The 21,830-nt window shown below is 41.2% G+C and overlaps 1 protein-coding gene across 1 annotated transcript in view; it reads right to left on the bottom strand.

Annotated features, from left to right (window-relative positions):
* Positions 1 to 21,830, bottom strand: part of DCHS2 (dachsous cadherin-related 2) — a 275,427-nt gene that overhangs the window by 98,133 nt on the left and 155,464 nt on the right. The window contains exons 4-6 of the mRNA XM_055144802.1: positions 6,331 to 6,567; positions 4,108 to 5,127; positions 713 to 900 (exon numbers count right to left, since the gene is read on the bottom strand). Of these exons, the coding sequence (XP_055000777.1) occupies positions 713 to 900; positions 4,108 to 5,127; positions 6,331 to 6,567 (1,445 nt within the window). The remainder of the gene's footprint in view (positions 1 to 712; positions 901 to 4,107; positions 5,128 to 6,330; positions 6,568 to 21,830) is intronic.

The following is a 21,830-nucleotide window of genomic DNA, read 5'->3' as shown; positions in this document are numbered from 1 at the left end:
AGTCCAAAAGATGAGATAATACAAATGTAAGAGTTGCAGCATTTGTTCAAAATGATCCTCTCTCACCATCTTATCTTGTTTTTGTTTTTTTGGCTTGGGGGGGCCACACCCTGTGGTGCTCAAAGCTTATCTGGCCTCTGTGCTCAGACAGAAATCACTGCTGGCAGGGTACCAGCCACATAGGGTGCCAGGGATCAAACCCGGGTTGGCCGTGTGCAAGGCAAGCACCCTACTCATTGTACTATCTCTCCAGCTCATTCTTTTCCCATCTTTAGATGAATATATTCCCTCTTTAGAACTTCAGACGGTTCCTTTCTTTTTCACGAAGCCCCTTAGTGATGCCTATCAACTGCTTCTGAGGATTTCTGCATTCCGGGAGGAAATAAAGCTTGGGGGGGGAAAAACCATCACGGTTGAGCATTACTGATGATGGCTTCCCATCTTTGTGAGCAAGGGGCAGAAATACATATGCATAAAATAATGGATGTTCTTTTATCACAATGGATATTCAAATATCACAAATATCACATACACCCATTTTATTTGATTCTGTACTGTTGTGGGGTTTGGAGCTAGGGGCACAAATTTCTAGGTCTTTGGGAAATGGAAGCCAAGTCTAAGACAGATTTGATAAATTCACCCTTTCTACCACAAGATGGCGCTCAAAACAAGTGACTCAGAAGACGCTGGCCAGGCTGCTTTCCCCACGGACCTTGACGTGCAGTTGCTGTCCAGGGAGGCACTGTGGGAAAAAGGGTGTGTTGTCATTGACGTCCATCACAGCGATGTAAATCGTCATGGTGGCATTTCGCGGTGGGGAGCCATGATCGGTCACTAGGATGGTCACCTGGTGATGCTCCCGGTGTTCGCGATCCAGACCTACCCAATCGACCAGTTCACCTGGAGAGTACAGGGCGGGAACAAAGAGGCTGACCTGAATCCAGGCACTTGGTCACAACCAAATCCATTTGCAGAATAGAAAAAAAAATGCGCACGACTTTATTATGTTTTTGTAGTTTGACTCCAGTGCTCAGTGATTTTTTTTTCCCAAAGATCCTCTTGAATGCCAATTTAAATTTGTCCTTTCTTATGTTGCAATAACCTACGGTGAACCATGAGAACTTTGAAAAAAGTGACTTTATAATCATTTGTCAGACAAATGATGAAATACTCTCTAGGGAGTTTTGTAAGAATGCATATTTTAAATGATGGCATTTTCCTCCTGATGCTGCCATTTAGAATAAGTGCTCTGAGGCTGGTTCCAGTCTTTCCACAACAGACACATAAATACCTCTCTGAGCCTAGTTTCTGAGTTGTTGGAAACAAAAGCAATCAGAAACATGACAGCATTTTGTAAATTATCAATTATCATACATATGGTTGTTATCATTACTTTACAATAATGACATAATACCTCCCCCAAAAAATGCATTCTTAGGTAATGATTTGTCTCTTATGTATAGAGCTATTTATTGTTCTATAATATGCATGCAGGATGCACGGTAACTTTCCAAATACCTCTTATTCCTTATTAAGCTTTATTTTATGTGTCCTAGGCAAGTTGCCTTTATGTTTTAGCCATTGAGATTCTGATATTAAACTGAAGATGCCTCCACTTATAGCCAAGGACCCCGGAGGCCAGCAGCTCTGTCTCCGGAAGCTGGCGCTCATCTAGCATTGATTTCCTAATTGTTTATGAAAAGACATGTGAGAAAGCAAACAGGAAACAATTGGGACGCACTTCCCGATATATTCAAAATAGTTTACCCTCAATCCAAATGAAATGACTGTGCAAAACCAACCTAAAAACTGAAATCACACATAAAGCCAGAAGTTCATGTTTGAGTATGCTTAAATGCAGTGTTCACTGTCTTCTCACTGTATAAACTAATTTTTAGATAGTGTTCATGGTAAGTGTCATGTTTAACAAGTCACACGCGTAACTGAATTTTTTTTTGGCGGGGGAGAGGTGTTGGTCTTTATTTTTGTTTGAGCCACACTCAACAGTGCGTAGGGCTCACTCTTTACTCTGTGTTCAAGGATCACTCCTGTTAGTGCTCAGAGCATTGTATGCTATGCGAGGGATGGAACCTGGGTTGGCTGAATGCAAGGCAAGGGCCTTACCCTCTGGGCTATCTCTATGGCCTCACAACAACTAAATTTTTGAATTTTTAAACCTAGCTCTTGAATGTAAAAGCATTTATAACTAACTCTGAAAAACAGACTGTTTGGGGGTCAGTGGTAAAAATGATTGCAAGGCTCAGCCTGATAGTGGGTGTGGGTGATGGTGACTCAAAATCACAGTAGAGCTGGAGTTCCCGTCATTCCCAAGACTGCTCAGAACTTCTCTTCATGTAGTCAATGAGGATTCTATCTCTAACATCGCATGTGGTCCACCAAGCACCACAGAAGTGATCCTCATGCCCAGAAACAGGAGTTAGCCCTAAGCACAGCAAGGTGTGGTCCAACACCCACCCCCAATGTACTAGTGGGCAAAGGTAATGTTCAATAAACCAGGATTTTTCCTTATAAATGTATACACAATATAAACTTTAAGTAGAATAACATCTTTATTTTAATTTCATAATTAAATTTTGACAAAAACCTCACTGTAAACATCTTCACTTTTCGTCTGTTTTCTTTATAAAATGAGAATGAGGAAATATGCCAATAAGTCATTTTGAGATCTTAAAGGACTGTCCTCTTCTGTACCTATATATTCATTGCAGCACTGTTCACAATAGCCAAAATCTGGAAACAACCCAAGTGCCCTAGAACAGATGACTGGTTAAAGAAACTTTGGTACATCTACACAATGGAATACTATGCAGCTGTTAGGAAAGATGAAATTTGCTTATAAATGGATAGACATGGAGAGTATCATGCTAAGTGAAATGAGTCAGAAAGAGAGGGACAAACATAGAAAGACTTCACTCATTTGTGGAGTATAAAATAACATCACATGAGGTTGACACCTAAGGGCAGTAGATACAAGGGCCAGGGGGATTGCCCCATAGCTGGAAGACTGCTTCATGAGCAAAAGGGAGAAGGCAGATAGAATAGAGAAGGGATGACTAAGAAAATGATGTCTGGAGGAATCAGTTAGGATGGGAGATGCATGCCAAAAGTAGATAATGGACCAAACATGATGACCTCTCAGTGTCTATGTTGCAAGCCATAATGCCCAAAAGGAGAGAGAGAGAGAGTATGGGGAATATTGTCTGACATGGAGGCAGGAGGAGGGTGGGAAAGGGAGGGTATACCCGGGATATTGGTGATGGGGAATGTGCACTGGTGGAGGGATGGGTGTTTGATCATTGTGTGATTGTAACCCAAACATGAAAGCTTGTAACTATCTCATGGTGATTCAATAAAATTTTTAAAAAATAATTAAAAAAATAAAGAACTGTCTTCTAGTTTTATACCAATGGTTTATATGTAATGAAATACTAGCTAAATACTTTCTAGAACATCTACAAATCAAAAAGAATAGTTGGTTAAAAAAAAGTGTTTTACTTCAGGGCTGGAGTGATGTTACACGGGCTAAAGCACTTGCTTTACATGGAGCAGACTTTGGTTCGAGCCCTGGAACCACATATGGTCACCACCAGGTGTGGGTCAAACAATTTTTTATGGGGTCGAAGCAACAGAACAGCGGATAGGGTGTTTGCCTTGCAAATAGCCTACTCGGTTCAATCCCTGGCATCCCATATGCTCCCCTGAGCATTGCCAGGAGTAATGCTGAGGGCAGAGCCAGGAGTAACCTCTAAGCATCGCTGGGAATGACTGAAAAAGAAAAAAAATACTTTATAGAAAGATCATTTTCATTCCAATTAAGCTGTACATGCAATTCAGAGTAAGAACCACATATTAGCAATGTGTGAATGTGAGGAAAGAGAAGTGGCAAGAGACTCATGGGGGAAATTCTATTCAGTTTTTAACTTAATTTTCAAGGCACAATACTACATAACCACATATGGTATTTACTACAAAGTGGAATCTTAAGTGTATGTTTGTACTGATGTTAGAGCTATAAGATTCGGTTTTGTCAATCCAAAGGAATGGACAAAAGTTTCAAAGGAATAGACAAACACTACAAAACGCTACCTGTGATGGGATTCATCTTGAAGCACTTTCCATCGGACAAAAGGAAATATGACAGTTGCCCATTCTTTCCTGAGTCGCTGTCAACTGCTGAAACTTTGCCGATTACCCCTTGGGGAAGGGGGCTCTCCTTGACTTTCAAAAACAGCACATCATGCATGAAGACAGGGGAATTGTCATTCTCATCCAGCACGTGAACAATGACAGACGTGCTGACATTCTGCAACAGTCTGCCCTCGGGGGCCCAGGCAAACACTCTGAAACAATACGTTTGTGCAAACTCATAGTCAAGCTGTCGTCGCAAATAAATCCACCCAGTATAAGGGTCGATGCCAAACGCCGCCGACTCCTTGCCGGGTTCCAGTGAGTACCGAAGCGTCCAGGCTGTGTGCTGTGGGCCAAGGGGATGTGCCCGAACTCGCAGCACTTGGGTCATCAGTGCGAGAGACTCACTCAATTCCGTTTGATAGACCAAACTTTCGAAGGTCAGTGGAAGGTCACTTGGCTCCTGTTCTTCAATCAGCACCGTCAGCATGAAGAGGGACGCCTGAGGAGGGACCCCAAAGTCCTGGGCCATGAGCGTCAGGGTGTGCCTCTGAGGCCTGCTGGCTCCCAGACTCCCATTGAGGTAGACCACACCGAGGGCGGAGTCTATGGCAAAGACAGCAGAATGCTGGCTTGCGATCAAGTAACGGACGAAGCCGTTGGGCCCGCTGTCCTTGTCGGTCGCACGCACATGGTACAAGGCCGTGCCAGGCCGTGTGGTCTGCGGGATCCGAAGCTCATCAGAGACTTTGGGAAACACGGGCGGGTTGTCATTGACGTCGATGATGGTTATGTTGACCTCTGTACTGCTGCAGGTCGGGGAGCTGCCGAGTTGGGCCTGCACCGTGAGCATCACCACAGGCTGAGTCTCATGGTCCAGAGGCTTCTGGGTCCGAATGGTACCCAACCAAGGGTGAATGGAGAACTTCCTGTCCAGATCGCCAGAGGAAATTCTATACAAAATTGGCTCTGAGGAATCTAAACAAAAGAAAGCAGAAAGCAACAATGGTGTGCAGAAAGAATATGCACTCAAAAACCAGAAAACACTCAAATAAAGCACATCTGCAGGGATGCAGTGAAGGGGGTCACAACTCTCTCGCTGAAGGGAGGCTTTCTCAAACCTGATGCAAAGGATGCATTAGTGACAATGGCAATGTCCAAGAGGCAAGGGATAGGTCAGATTTCCAGTGAAATAAGATAGTTCTTCTTTTGTGCAAGCATAGGGCAAAAGGGAAAGATGTTCAGAAAATTATTTGCATGGCTGATTTGGATGTTTGAAGCTGCCAAGTTACATTTATAGCAATATTTCTCTATGATAATTGCCTGTAAATGGAAAATACTCACCGCAAAGGATGCAGGAAGGCAAAGAGAAAGAGGCTGGAGGGAGGGTAAAGCCTTTAGATGAGCAATTCATTGTGAAGAATTTATTCCACAGAGAACTATCTATACATCCTATTATGATACTGTTTAAAGACTATTTGGACAAACAAATGGGGAGGTATTCAAGTGGCAGAGGGGGAATGCTGAAATGAATATGTTTTATATCAAAGCTGAAATGCAATGTAACCCTTTTTTAAAAAAATAAAAGACAAAATGAGGTGTAGCTTCTTGGAAAGATATTATAATACATAAATGAGGGTAAAAGGTAGTTTTAGCAGCAAAGATGGTGGGCTATCTTTTTGTAAAAATGAAAAGTTTAAAGAGTGTTTGGTGAGTTGGTTATAGCAGATGTTATCGTTAAAGTTAACATTAAAGTTATTCTGAATTGGTTTAAACTTTCTTTCAAGAGTGTCTATTACTGGGGGCCTGGAGCAATAGCATAGCAGGTAGGGCGTTTGCCTTGCACACTGCTGACCCGGGTTTGATTCCCAGCATCCAATATGGTCTCCCGAGCACTGCCAGGAATAATTCCTGAGTGCATGAGCCAGGAGTAACCCCTGTGCATTGCCGGGTGTGACCCAAAAAGAAAAAAAAAAGAGTGTCTATTACTTTTGTGATTAGGAAAAAATGTTGTAGGATGGAAATAATGATGAAAAGACAAGGAGCAAGCCACCAGCGGTATGCTCTCTCTTCATTCCTCTTGCAGGAAGGAATGGAATGATTTATTCAAGATGGTACGGCCTAGGGAAGTCCAGGAAACGTTCCAATAATGGGCTTGACTACACTGTCAGAAATACTTACTCAAGGATTCTTTTGCTTTCACTGTTCCAACAGGACTGTCTTCAGGCACATCTTCATAAACAGAGAACGTATACTTTGGTCTTTCGAAGTCCGCCGGGGCCAGAGTTGTCTGAAGAATTTGTACAGTGATTTGGGCATTAGCAACAGATGTGAGACCGCCACCATCTCGAGCACAGACCGCCAACCAAAGTGTAGTAGACTCCAGATGAGAAAGAGATGATGCTAAATAAATAATTCCTGAATAGAGCAAAGGATTTTTTAAAAGCCAGTAGCATGCAATAAATACTGATGAACAGAGTCACTTCTGAAATATTGACACAACAGTGTCAACCTGACCATGAACAAGTCCCCAGGAGCCCAGATCTTTAGCCAAATGTCATTCTGCTTTTTGGAGTAAAGAGTGTTTATGGATGAGACCAACGTTTCATTGGGTAGACTGAGCTTACCGTCCCTGACGTGGAAAGTCAGTGCAAAGTTTGAACAACACAAAAAGGGCTCAGCTTCCCTTGAATTAGAGAATTACTCCAGCCTGACTACTTCCCAATTGGGTCCCTGGTTATCTCCTGAAAGTAACTGAAACGTGGGCTCTTTGGGCAACTTGACATACAGGTCTCTGAACTGGATTTGTATTTCTCTTGGTTTGCAGTGTCCCAATTTTCCCTGCAGATCTTGGGTTTTGCTAAGCTCAATATTTACATGAGTTGACTCCTTATAATAAGTGTCTGTCTGTCGGTTAATCTCCAGTTCTGTTTAATCCTGCCCCAAACATTCATTTTTCTAGCCAAAAAATGAGCACATTTTCACATTAGTAAATCTAAATTCTGTGAACACACCATAATTTCCTAGCATGCGAATACTGGACAGCAGGAAAGGACATCAGTTTACCTGAAAAGCATAAACTGTGTCACCCTCTTTTGGGCCTTACACCCATACAAGCAACTCACAATGCTGGACCCAAGGTAATCAATCCAGGTTAAGGCAGGATGATGGGCTGACTACAGCTTGCTCAGGCACTAAGACCCTGTCTTTATACACTGTCTCTGTCACTTTTATCCCGTTGCTCATCGATTTGTTGAGTGGGCACCACTAACGCCTCTCATTGTAAGACTTATTGCTACTGTTTTTGGCATATCTAATATGCCACAGGTAGCTTGCCAGGCTCCGCCGTGCAGGCGTGATACTCTCGGTAGCTTGCCAGGCTCTCCGAGAGGGGAGGAGGAATCAAACATGGGTCGGCCGCGTGAAAGGCGAACGCCCTACCCATGTGCTATCCTCCAGCCTGTCTTTACACAAAGAATAAAAATTTCATCTGCTGTAGTATTCTGACATCTGTCTTGGAACAGATCATGTAGGACAGCTCTATTTTCCAATTAATCCTACTGCATCCTTGTTGAGGAGAAAGTGTAATAGCAACAGTTGGGGGTTTTAGAAGACCAGTTACTGTTAAACTATAGAAACAAGAGACAAGATAGGATTTATGTAGGTGTCAGTGGCTAAGGTAGAGAGAGAGTCATTAATGTCAAAAAAGTCAATTATTTAAGATTATTAAAACTACTCTTTAGGCCACGAGTTTGAAAACATAAGAACTGATGTAACACAGTCAACCTTATAAATGAACATATTAGTGCTGTTTAATGAGAAAAAGAACAGGCAAGCTAATTAAATGAATTTACACGCAAAAAATATGGTTGAGCTCTATGAACTCTATCGCAAATAATTGGTTGTGACTATTAGTTAAATGAAGGAATAAAGCTAATTAGATTTACTTACAAAAATATGGCTGAGCTTTATGAACGCTATCTCAAAATAATTGGTCATGGCTATTAGTTAAATGAAGGGATACTGCAGTTCTTGCTAGTTTATTAGTTGCTGACAAAAATAACAGAATAATTATTTTTCTAAACATATAAATGTTGAAACCCATTTAATTTCTTCCTTCCTTTCTTTCTTGCCTACTTGCCTGTTTTCCTCCCTTGGCTCCCCCCCCCCCAACACCACCCTTACTTCATCCCCTATCATTTTTGGGTCATATCCAGAGGTATACTCAGGGCTTATGCCTAGCTCTGGGCTCAGGAATCACTCCTGGATGGACTCAGACTAATGGGGTTGCAGGGATTGAATCTGGGTCAAAGGCATGAAGGCAGGTTTCTACCCACTGTACTATCTTTCCAATTCTTATTGTCTCCTTTTTTTTTAAGTCAAAAGTCTGCTCTAGGCGCACATATGCTGCCAGAATCCATGTGCTGCTTGCACCTATGCGGTCAAGCACGTGTGGTGCCTGAGCACGAGTCGCCTGCATCTCCCCTCTTGAGATGTGTAGTTTCATGCTTTCATGTCTAATGCTAGGATGTGTGTAAGGGCTCTGTCTGCCCCTGGAGAAGACCATGTTCTCTCTTGAGTGCATATCTCTCTCTCTCTCTCTCTCTCTCTCTCTCTCTCTCTCTCTCTCTCCCCCCTTTCTCCCCCTCCACACCTTAAAAATTCTCCAAACAAAACCTGTTTTACTTTAAAAAAAAAAGTCTGCCCTATCACAACTAGATTATTTCTACTTATTTATAGTCAAGATCTTTTAATGTTCCTTTTCTTTGTCATAATACGTTATCAATCCCAAAAATAAAATGTCTGACCTACTCCAGGTACAATACTCCCATTGTAAAACATAAAACACAGTTCCTATCCACATCAGCAAAACTTTTGGACATTTCATTCATGCCGCAAGCTATCTATAAACATAACAGGTCCAAAACAGAAAGAAGAGTTTGAGTATTTTTTTTTAGAATACTAATGTTCTAATACTAAATATTGCTCCATTAAATTTTATCAGTCAATTTAAAATTTGGGCTCATATTGTTCCATGTGGTCCCCTGAGCACCACCATGAGTAATTCCTGAGTGCAGTCAGAAGTAACCCCAAGCATTGCCAGGTGTAATACCCAAACAAATAAACAAACAAACAAAACAAAACAAAACAGAACAAAAACAAAAAATCTGACAGAAAACTGAGTTCAAGTTTATAGTCCTTAGAACTAAGAGAAATAAATTTATCTTATTTAAGCTACCCAGTCTGTAGATTTTGTTATATAGCATTCAAAATTTGTTATATGTGTGTATATAAGTGTACATACACACATGAGTTTCAGAAAAGGCAAGTTGGTTGCAAAAAATAATGTACCTCTCTTTAGTACTATATTAAAAAATTTTACATTATTACAGTGAATATTCAGACTGGACATTAAAATGTGTTCCTTTAAAAATAACTGCACAGATCCATCTCTAAAAATAGCATTTTCATTATGCAAAAAGCTTCAAGGATGTATATCAATGGAAATATTTCAAAACAAGCAGATGAAGATATTTAGGAGAGCTGTATTCAATTAAATAAATCCCTGGAGTTGAATGAATATACTCTGCAAAAATTATCTATATAAAACTGTTTGAACATGTGATTTCCAGATACAAACAAACATAATGCCTCAAATACTCAAATTACTAGCAAAATGTGGCATACCAACATATGGCAAATTGTGAAATCTAATGAAATACATATCTGTACCATACTCACTCTGCTATTTAAAAGAATTTTCTCTCCGGTGAGAATCATTGAGTATGTAATGATCCCCCAATGATTCTCCCAAATTCCAAATTTAATATTTTAAATTAAGATAATTTAATGACAAGTTTTGAGGGCTCAGTGATTTGACAACTGAAAACAGGAAGCAAAATGTAACTTTATAAGTTATTTTTACTGTTTTATACTTGACAGCACACCGGATGTTATTTCTTATAACAATATATGTTCTACTTTATTTCCAAAATTTCCATTGTAAATATTTACATCATTCATCATTACTTGGCAAATTAAAGGAAAGAATAAAGGATGAGAAAGGGAGGCCATATATCAAATATAGGGGCTTATAGACACATAACTTTGTCAAGAATCTTTACCCTTGTACCCTTTACCGGCTTTCAACACTCAGAGTGACCATTTCCAACTAGTATTGTCATAATGGACCCTCCTCTATCTTAATTACCCTCCATTTCCCACATCACTGACCAACCATTGACCAGACCTTCAAGCTTGTTTTCCCTGGCCTTGGATATTAGTTTCATAGTGGTTTTTGTTTCTTTTTTTCTTCCTTGTGTTTTATATCCCATAAACTAATGCAGTCATTCTATATCTGTCCCTCTCCTTCTGAGTCACTTCACTCCATCACCAACAATTTTGTAATGCTCTATCTCATGGTGATTCAATAATTTTTTTTAAAAAAAAGAATATTAAAGGTCGGAGCGATAGTTCAGTGAGGAGTGCATTTGCCTTACACGTGGCTGACCCAGGTTCTATCTCCGGCATCCCATATGGTCCCCAAGCACTGCCAGGAATAATTCCTTAGTGCAGATCCAGGAGTCAGCTCTGAGCATCGTTGGGTGTGACCCAAAAAGACAACCCCCCAAAAATAAAAGGATCTTTACCCATTATAAACATATACCCATTATAAACATGACTTTGTCAAGAATATTTACCATTAAGAACATGTACAAACATATACTAGATGTCATGCTAATAGAGCTGCTTAGCAATAACTTATACAGATGAACATATGTGATAACACCCTCTGTGTGAAAAGTTTCACATCACACAAAATGTGAACTATTATTAAAAGAGTTGAGTTTGTATCCTTGGCTACAGTACCCATCCCAAGGCAGGAGACCATGAGGAAGGGTTGGAAACCTCACTTCTCATAGGGATGCGTCTTAGGAAGTGGGGGAAATACTTTCTGTGTTGGAGAGATGGCTGGAACACAGTGCTGCATGTGAGAACCTTGGGGTTATCCAACACTGAAAGTTGCCCTCCCGGAACATTGTAACTCCCACCAAAAAACAAAATAAAATAAAACAAAACAAAACAAAACCTAAAAGAAGGAAAAGAAAATGTTTTCAAGCCTTTACTTAAAATGAGCAAATGCTCTGTGAATTTTTACCAGCATGCAAAGTGAATCTTTTCCATCTGAGTTTTCATTAGGCTTTGCAAAGAATACTCCCATTATCTTATTGCTCTATATAACTGTATCACAGAGGTCTAGAAGTTGGGCTATTGCTTCAGGGTATCTGCATTAAGATATTTTATATGTGCATATATTTACATGTATTTATATGCATCTGCATTTGCATAAGCATATGTCTGTAATATATAAATGTGCGTCTACCCCCCAAATCCTCTAATTATGGAATGATGGGATAATCAACACCATACAAATAAGTTGTTCCTCTATTTCCCAAACTCCAGGGAATGGAGTAAAAGAGTTTTCTGCATAGAGAAAGCCTGCACTTAGGAGTTTGTAGAGACACAGAGGTTGCACTAGTCACTCCGAGACACAGGACCATGAACAGAGTGAGAGCTGGGGGATCTCTTTTGGATCCTGCTTAGAAAAAAAGCCAGAAGGAGAAACTGAAAGTTGGTAGCACTCTGGGAGGCCAAAAGCCAGTAAGGGAATAGGGACAGGTGTTTGCCTCCGTAGGGGAGATTCAGATGAGACTATCATCAATTGGAGCTTTCTCTCAATAAATCCTTGAAAACACTCATGAAAGAAAGCACAACATCACAGTATCACTGTCATCCTGTTGCTCATCGATTTGCTCAAATGGGTACCAGTAATGTCTCCATTGTGAGACTCCTGTTACTGTTTTTGGCGTATCGAATACAACACAGGTAGGTAGTTAGGCTCTGCTGTGCAGGCGGGATACTCTCGGTAGCTTGCCAGGCTGTCTGAGAGGGGCGGAGGAATTGAACCCAGGTTGGCCGTGTGCAAGGCAAAAGCATTAACAATTTTTAATTAAATAAAAAAATTCTTTTTTCTAGTTTTATGGGCCACACCTGGCAGTTCTCAGGGGCTTTTTGGCCTCCCTTACCTTCATTCCCACATGCATTTTCCCCTCTAGATTTTTTAGGAGAAAGACAGTTCTTATCCATGAACTGCAACTGCCGGACCAAATTATCTGGGAAGACAGGAAGGTGGGGGTGTTTCTCTGAGAGGAACGACCCAGAAATCCACAGCCGCTCACTCCAAAAGTATCAGTACTTCATATCCAATTTAGCAACCTGTTATTCCTTTGACACAGAGGCTCAAGTTCACAAGAATAGTAAAGCTGGTTTTCTCACTTTTCTTTGTCATTCCTGAACAAAATCTAGAATCCCCTTGGAATGCAGAATTTTCCATCTGTCTTAGTGGCCCAGTCCAAACTTGTGCTTTAATGCCTGGTTATAAATGCCGACTCATCTCCATCTCGGACTTTTCAATTTTTATTCTTCTCTTTTCCTGAAATACACTCCGTTGTTCCTTTTCTTGTTCATCCAAACCAGAGCTATCTTGCCAAATTCAGTTCAGATTCTAAGGGCCATAAATCCCTTCTCTGGCTATGCTAGATTTTCCAGAGCTTTCCTCTGAAGCCCAACACAATTCATAGTCATGACTCTGTGGAGTTGCTCTAAACATTTCCATCTTGGGAAGCAAACAGATAGTCACCTCGATGAAACAGTGTGACTCAATGGCCTCCAGTGTTAACTGTCCCTGAAATGTGATTGTATCTTTAAAAAGTTGGCTGACCTGGGGCTGGAGAGATAGCACAGCGGGTAGGGCGTTTGCCTTGCACGCGGCCGACCCGGGTTCAAATCCCAGCATCCCATATGGTCCCCTGAGCACGTCCAGGGGTAATTCCTGAGTGCAGAGCCAGGAGTAACCCCTGTGCATCGCCGGGTGTGACCCAAAAAGCAAAAAAAAAAAAAAAGTTGGCTGACCTTTCCAAAGAAGTCCAAGAGAAACAGCAAATGATAGGCCCTCACAGTCAGGCCCGGGTCAGAAAGATGTAGCGATCAGAATTTAAGTATTTCACTCCCAATGAAGGGCACAGTAACACAGAGCACTGTAGATCCACAAGCGTTTGCATCTCTGTGCACCTGCCGAGGCTGCACCATCACACTCTTTGAACCTGGTGCCAATGTGCACTAAGTGAACTCAGTCCATTCTTAAAGCTTAATGTCCAGGGGGTGCTGGAGATAGCAGAGCAGTTAAAGCACAAGTGTGGTATGTGTCTGACCACTTATGATGCCCGGCTCCACGTGGGCCCCAAGCATTGCTGCCCGTGTAGGCCAGGTGAGCCCTAGCACTGCAGGGCCTGCACGGCCCCACACTCCCCAGCCCTTCCACTGACGGAGAATTGCTAGGCGGTGGCCCCCAAACTAAGCATGTTTTGCAAGGGTGGGGGAGCTCTCTCAAGCAATGCTCAGGAGGCCTAGGGGAGATGGTTGGTGATAATTGGCCATTGGGTCAGAACAAGAAGTGTTCCTGAGCACTGTTGGGAGGACAGCCCCAAATCCACACTCTTTCTACACTTTTCCAGAGATGATTTAGCTTTCTCCAGAGGGGAACTAGATGATGAAGGCAAGCTGAAGAGGAGAGCCCAAGTCTTTAGTTCTTACGACAATTACAGTTTCTCGTGACAACCTGGTCACTGGGGTCATTGGCATCCCACTTGCTACACCACTCGACTGAGCTCCTCAAGGGAAGGGTGATGATTACATCATTTTAGTCGGGGTGCCGGTCATGGAGAGCTTTAGGAGCCAGATACTGAGCTGCTTCTTGTGAAGAAAATCTCTGCTTCATCTGCTTAATACTCTGAGGAAAGTATTAAGTCTCAAGCTTGTTCTGTCTGGATTACTTTTGTCAAGTCAGCTTAGACTAAGCATGTTTTGCAGGGGCAGGGGTGGACCCCCAGGCAGTGCTCATGAGGTTTGGGGGAGTCTCTTAGTGATAATTGGCCATTGGGCCAGAACAAGACGTGTTAGGGCCTTGGTTACAGACCTGCTCAGTTCTGCATGCCAGGGAACACACAGACTCCCTCAGCAGTGCTTGTGCATTCATGCAGTGTCCAGGAATGATCTAGGGTCCAGCACATAAAAGCCAAATGTCCTGACCTATGCTGTCTCCCTAGCCATCAGACTAAGCATTACAGAGGCAGCCACTTTTACCTTATTGCTATTTCTTCATGGGATTGTAGATCCACTACATAGAAGGGCCTGCAGTAGTAAGGAGGGAGGTACCAGATAGAAAACATCGTGTCTTTGGGGGTCAGGCTTCAGTCACATGATACAAAATACATAATACAAAGAAAAGATGTGAGAGAAAATTTCCAGGTATCTGGTTGAATGTGGTCAGGGAGAAGACTGTCATATTCCTCTACTGATCTCTGAAATATGAATGGGGCTATTTAACTAGATGAGCAGGAAAGGGAAAACAGAGAGAAGAATAGTTTCCCTTCTAGAAGAAGGAAAAAAAGTGCGTGGTGCCTAAGACGGGAAGCATGCCGAAGAGGAATGGGAGGGCAGAACGTGGATGGAGAGGGAAAGGAGAATTAAGAGTTGCTCTAAAGAGTGTGCAGAGAGATTCCAGAGACATGTTACTAGAGTTAGGACCATGAGGGAAGCAGGCAGATCAGAAGGATCTAGTGGTGCATAACAAGGATTAAGAAGGTCCTGAGGCAAAAAGCCATAAAAAGTCACAAAAACCTTTAGGCAGAAAGTGAAATGACCAAGTTTCTCTTTTATCAGTCAAATAAAGTTCATTTATTGTCCCTATAAACTAATTTTACCAGGCCTCTTCTGACTGATGAGTACATTAGTGGCCTTCAAAGTCAATTTTGTGTACTGAAGCAGTTCTGCAAAAGATTTGAAAGAAGATCAGACATTTCTTTGAATGAACACTCTTCACTTAAAAGAGATGAGTATGGAAATTTAGTTGCTGAATGTTTGCTGAATGTTTCAAGACGATAACCTCTGTTATAACACTTGACAATAGAGAAGCTACCTGACTCCAACATTTAAATAAACTCAGTTATTAAAAATTGAGCTCAAGTGCTGGGAGAAAGGGCAGTTGGGACAGACAAGAGACCACTATGACAATGATGGCTGGAAGTGATCATGACGGATGGGAGCTGCATGCTGAATGTGGGTAAAGGACAAACATGATGGCCTCTCAGTGTCAATACAAAGCATAATGCCCCAAAGGTGAGAGGATGTGTCGGAGGGAGGGAGGGAGGGAGGGGAAGGGGGGGCGAGGAGAGAAAGGGGAAAGAGAGAGAAAGATAGATAAATAGAGAGAGAGAGAGAAAGAGAGAGAGAGAAAGAGAGAGAGAGAGAGAGAGAGAGAGAGAGAGAAGAAAAGTGCCTGTCATAGAGGCAGGCTGGGGCCGAGATGGGGTGGTGGAGGGGATGGCGTGAGGGATACTGGGGACACTGGTGGTGGGAGATGCATGTTGGTGGAGGGATGCGTGTTGAAATATTGTATGACTGAAATCCTGTCAAGAACAGCTTTATAGGGGCTGGAGTGATAGCACAGCGGGTAGGGCATTTGCCTCGCCAGGTTCGAATCCCAGCATCCCATATGGTCCCCTGAGCACCGCCAGGAGTAATTCCTGAGTGTATGACCAGGAGTAACCCCTGTGCAATGTTTGGTGTGACCCAAAAAAGCAAAAAAAGAAAAGAACAGCAATTGTGAATCTCATGGTGATTCAATTAAAAAAATTTTGAGCTCTATTAGAAAATTTAAAATAGAATTCTGTCTCGTATGCATTATATAATTATGTATGTTGTAAGTATATACTAAATAAAATTAGACTAGTAGCTCTTGTTGCTTATGCTTTTGTCCACTTAAAAATTGCAGCACTTATTTCAAAACTTTAAAGTACAGTGACTCTCTCTCTCTCTCTTTCTCTTTCTCTCTCTCTCACTCTCTCTCTCTCTCTCCTTGCAAGTTACCATTAACCAACCACTAACTCTGTAAATGTAGAAAATTAACATTGATTTATTTGCAGGGAACTATTTTATGACTTAATTATTTGGTACCTGAATTTATAAATATCTATAGTAGCATGAGGCTTTGTTTGTCTATACTCATTATCTTGTCACTTTTTATCTTAAAAGGAAATAACTGAAATGGATTTTTTAACTGATAAGCTAAACTAGAAAAGACAAAGTTTCCCTCTTAATTAACATCTAAATATATATAAAATAATGTTCTTCTACAATTAGATAGCACTGACTTCTAGAATCAATTACTTCTAGAATCTAAGTTTTACTCCTGGGAAAAAAAGGAGTTAATTTTAACCATCTTATTTTTCATAATGATCTAAATTTCAGGTCAGTAAAACATTAAGCTATATGAGAGAGTTTAGTAAGCTCAGTAACAAGCACAAACTCACGACTTTCATCAGCGTGGAGTCTGTAAGTGTGCTTTATTCAAAATAGAATCAAACAAAAATGATAGCATATAGCATTACTATTAGATATTGATTATCCTTCCTATATAGCACTGTAGCACTGTCATTCCATTGTTCATTGATTCGCTCAAGCAGACACCAGTGATGTCTGCATTGTGAGACTTGTTGTTACTGTTTTTGGCATATCAAATATGCCACGGGTAGCTTGCCAGGCTCTGCTGTGCAGGCGGGATACTTTCCATAGTTTGCCAGGCTTTCTGAGAGGGACGGAGGAATTGAACCCGGGTTGGCCGCATGCAAGGCAAATGCCCTACCTGCTGTGCTATCGCTCCAGTTCATCCTTCCTATATAGTTTGTGAAAATACAGAAATAGGTATAAAACACTACATTAGGCTACTTATTTTGCACACAAATCTAAGTAACCAAATTGTGGTAGAAAGAAATGAAGTGATTTCAAAATTTTCTCATATCATGATAGTAACTAAAATAACTCCTTTTTTTTTTTTTTTGCTTTTTGGGTCACACCCGGCGATGCACAGGGGTTACTCCTGGCTCTGCACTCAGGAATTACTCCTGGCGGTGCTTAGGGGACCATATGGGATGCTGGGATTCGAACCTGGATCGGCCTCGTGAAAGGCAAACGCCCTACCTGCTATGCTATCACTCCAGCCCCCCCTCAGTAACTAAAATAATTCTTAAAAAAAAGTTCCAATTTTAAAAGACGCAAATGAACTCTAGTTATTCAGTGGAAAGTAATGAATTAAGCAACAGATAAATCAACATTTCAGATAGGTTTATACTGGAAGACACATGAAAAATTAACTTTCTATCTCAGTTGGACCAACAGAACCTATATTTATCTTAGCTTCCTCTTTAGTTTTTCAAAGTCACAATAATAGAGAGAGCCTTACAATGCAAGTCCAAGAAGGAAATTCAAGTATTATTTTTAGTGATTTTGAGCAAGTCATTAAAACTCTGGTACTTAAACCCTTATTTGTCAGATGGGTATAAAAATATCTGCATTGCTTCTTTCCAGCTCTGGTATAATGCTCAAATAAGAAATATATGGGGAAGACATGGAAAGTGATATTACCTGCAATAAAACAGAAAATAAATAAGTCTAGTAAGACATTAAGTGCAATTATGCCAAATTCCAACTATGCAACCCTAAGAAATTCGCTGACTCCTTTTCAACTTCAATTTCTTCCTCCATTAGGTTAGAGTTGGGTTGTGAAGTCCCTTCCATCTCTGAGAGCCTGAGAATTTATTCTGGAAAAACTAAGAAATCTCTAGCATGCCTTGTTTTTCTATGAAAGTGACATACACAGATGAAGTACTTATGACCCACCATAGTCTCCGTCTTTCAAATGAAAGACTTTTTTTTTCAGCACGAGACGACTCAGATCTTTTGTGAAATGAAGTATGGTATTAATTTATTAACTGCAAATCAGAATGTCCTAAACGTAGGGAAGTGGCAATCATGAAGAATTATGATCATCATTACAGAATCTGAAATCTGAGCATAAAACTAACATTAGAAAAGAATCTGCCCTTGAAATAAAGTAAGAATCTGCAGTATATTACTTAGATTTCGTATTCGAGTCTACACACCCATGCAAACAAAAGATTACAAGTAGACATTGAGGCATAACTAGCCTGGTCTGGCAGCCCCACTGGTATAGTCATCCCTTTAATTACTTGTTCTGTAATGCTAAACTTGGATTTCACGTACACCACAACTGAACACGGAGCAGACCAGAGGGAAGGCAACGCAAGGTTCTGTTGCAGGCTCTGCAAACACAGCATATTTTGTCTGCTTAACTCATTGTCGTATCCCAAACATCTATAATAACATTTAGTATGTAATCGGCATTGGATAAATTTTTACTAAAAGAATAAATTGTCATTTTCTATCTTGAATGGATAAATCAACTGTGGCCTCTTAGATATTTTATTAACTTTTCTCTAAGTCATGAACCTTTTTTTCAAGCATCTACAAGAAATTATCCAATTTTAAAAAGGAGGCAGATGGACAACCAGTGACTACTAATGTTTGAAACTTGTCACCGTAATATAATCTGTACTTGAGGGAATTCATGTTTCAATGGAAGTTAGTAAATCAATTGGATAATACAAAATTAATTTCCTTTTTTTTTCTGCTAATAAAGTGATACTTCAAACAATGTGGAGGAGAAATCCAATATAGGAGAAGCAGTGTGGGAAGCTACTATTTTTTAAAAAGTGGGGATCTAAGAAATAATACAGTATATGCCTTGTCTGCTGCCAACTCCACATTGATCCTGGCACCACAGGGTCCCTCTAGCACATCAGGAGTGACCCCTAGGCACAAAGCCAGGAATAGGCCCTGAGCAACACCCTGTGTGGCCCAAAAACCAAAAAAAGGAAAAATAAAATCATTTATCTAAAGAAAAACAAAAAAGCCTTGACGCTTCATCCCAGACAGCCTTGTTGCTACCAACTCCTCCATTGAAAGAAGACTTTAGAAAACTAGTTCCAGATAACTACTGGAGCATGCGCCCTGAACATAACCCTGAATCAATTTCATTTTCTCCTCATTAAGCCCCAAGCACATATTCACTTACAAGTCCCCTAGCTGCATAATTAGATGCTAATGATACATGTGACATAGGAGTGAGCGCATAACACCAATGTAGTCATGCCCAAGTCCCTCTGCATAAAGTCCCCCTCCCCAGGTTAACTGACTCCTTAAAAACCCTTACCCCCAAACCCAGGGCCTCATTCTCCCCTTAGATCACCTGGACCCACACCTCAGGTGTGTACTATCACTTTAAGAAATCTACCTACTCCCATCTCACTGTCTTTTTTTTTTTAATTTTTAAAAACTTTATTGAATCACCGTGAGATAGTTACAAGTTTTCATGATTGGGTTACAATCTCACAATGATCAAACACCCATCCCTCCACCAGTGCACATTCCCCACCACCAATATCCCCGGTATACCCCCCTTTCCCACCATCCCCCAGAATCTAAATAGTGTAGAGGCCAGGGATCTGCATCCCTTTTCACCAGTGACGTCTCTCTGGCGTCTTTCTGATGGTAACATCATCTCCTGACTGAATCCATTCCATCAGGAGCAGGAAGAGCCCACCTCCTTCAGGTGAGGTCATTTGCACATACTTCTTCTTGCAGTTTAGAGTAAGCAAGTTCTGGCCTAGACTCCCCCCACCCCCATCCCTGGGGGGATCCTGGAGTCTGTGCTCCAGTAACACATCTACCTATAATTCAAACATGATTACAAACGCATGAAGAAAGAGCTATTAATAAATATGCCTCATGCGTTTCCTCTGCTGAGAACTCAAAACAGTGTGGCCGGCCTCATGCCCACATCAAAGGAACCCAAGTCACTGAGAAGAAAAGAAATGAAGGCGCAACTCGTATCTCTCTCCTGGTGCCTAAACATATTTTACAAAAATGTTCTTTGAACCAACAACAAACTTAGAAAACCAGAAACAGAACAGGAAGATAAACCCACAAGAGAAAACAACCATGACAAGGCCACACCCCCTTTCACTGTGCTCCAAAAGTTTTCTTACCAGATGAACACAGTAAGTCAAAGAGTTCTATTTTTGATGCATGCGTCTCGGTTGTGGCACAAATAGATCAGTGGGAAATCTCCTGTCATGAGGAAGGCATGAGGCTCTAACACAAAGCATGTAAACAGACAGAACTGCATGGCTGATAAAAGGAAGCACCTCCCGAGCATGAAAGGATGAAGGGAACCAGTTGAGTGCATGCATGAGTGACTTGAAGAGATGAGCTTAGGAAAAGTCCAGGAAGAATATTTAAATGGTCTGATCGGTTCTCGCTATTCTCCTCACTCCAATATAGTGTGATTACAGTGATATTGATATGTGCAAATTTGGGGGAGTTTGGAGGAAGTGAGACCAGCCATGGCATCCCCTTCGCTATCAGAGCAAAGAGTTTCTTGTATTTTGGGTCGGGAGGCACACCTGGCTGTGCTCAGAAGTTCCTGGCCTCGATGCTCAGATTGTTCCTGGCGGTGCAGGAGCATCCTGGGTTGCAGAAGATTAAACCAGGGTTTTCACACACAAAGCATGGGCCCAACCCACTGCGCTATCACGCCAGCCCAGAAAGAGAAAAATTTAAATTTAAATCCTGTTCTCTGTTATCGAGGTCATTTCACTGGAACGCCTCAAAAAAAAAAAAAAGATGAAATAAGAATTGAACTCACTTTTTACTTATTTCTAGATTTGTAAGTCACTCCTTTATTCCACAGATAGGTACTGATAGACACAAATCCTTGAGGCTGTGTTTACACCGGCAGCCTCTGTCAAAAACAGGATTTTACCATTGGAAACAAGAAAGCCAGAGCCTTATGAAAACACAGCTCCAGAAAAAGGAAAGTCATATTTCATTACAGCTCCTGTTCTATCCTTTGAGAACATCCAGGGTTAAATTCCTTTTGATGGCAAGATCCCAAATCCCGGCCAGTCTGTACAATACTGAAAATGGGCTGAAGGCTGCAGTCAACCAACAGATGACCCTGAACTCAACTGGTCGAACTGGACACCTGTTTCCCGAGCAACTTTCCCCATAGCTAGTCAAGATGTTTATTTCTTTTCTAAAGGTTAAAGTAAAGCATTCCCAGACCTCATGAATTTCTTACAAGTTGTGATTCAGTGGAACCAAGTTCTAAGCACTGCTAGAGCGATGTCTTCAGCCTGAATCACTGACATCAAAATTGCCAACAATAATCACCCAAGGCTACTTCCATTGCGAATTTGTTCTTTAAAAAAATGATACTTCTCTAGATAATGACCCACGTAAAGCGTTCTCCATGATTAACAATGGCATTTGTCTTCTGTCTGGTGCCAGGAATGGGAGCCTGTGGCTGACTGAAGCCAGTCCTGACACAGAGATCACTTCTAAAAACAGAACATGGGTACAGCTCATTCTGCAAGATCTTCCAGGGGAAACTAGACGATAAGTGTGTTGATGTCTATTAAAAACAATCTGCTAAATGCTTTTAGATTCAATGCCCTGATTGCTGGCTGACCTATATATTTTTGGCAATGCTAGTACCCTAGAGGGTTTGACAATTTGACAAGCAGTTAAGGTCCTCAGTTTAGATTAATTTTGAAAAAGCCAAGATAAGCAGACTAATTTCCGGAAAAAAAAAGTATTTTCTTCTAATCTTTGAAATGTTAAAGGGGCCACGTCAGTGGATT

Source organism: Sorex araneus, chromosome 7 (genome assembly GCF_027595985.1).
Source record: "Sorex araneus isolate mSorAra2 chromosome 7, mSorAra2.pri, whole genome shotgun sequence".
Taxonomy (NCBI): Eukaryota; Metazoa; Chordata; class Mammalia; order Eulipotyphla; family Soricidae; genus Sorex; species Sorex araneus.
This window is presented reverse-complemented; position numbering and strand designations above follow the sequence as displayed.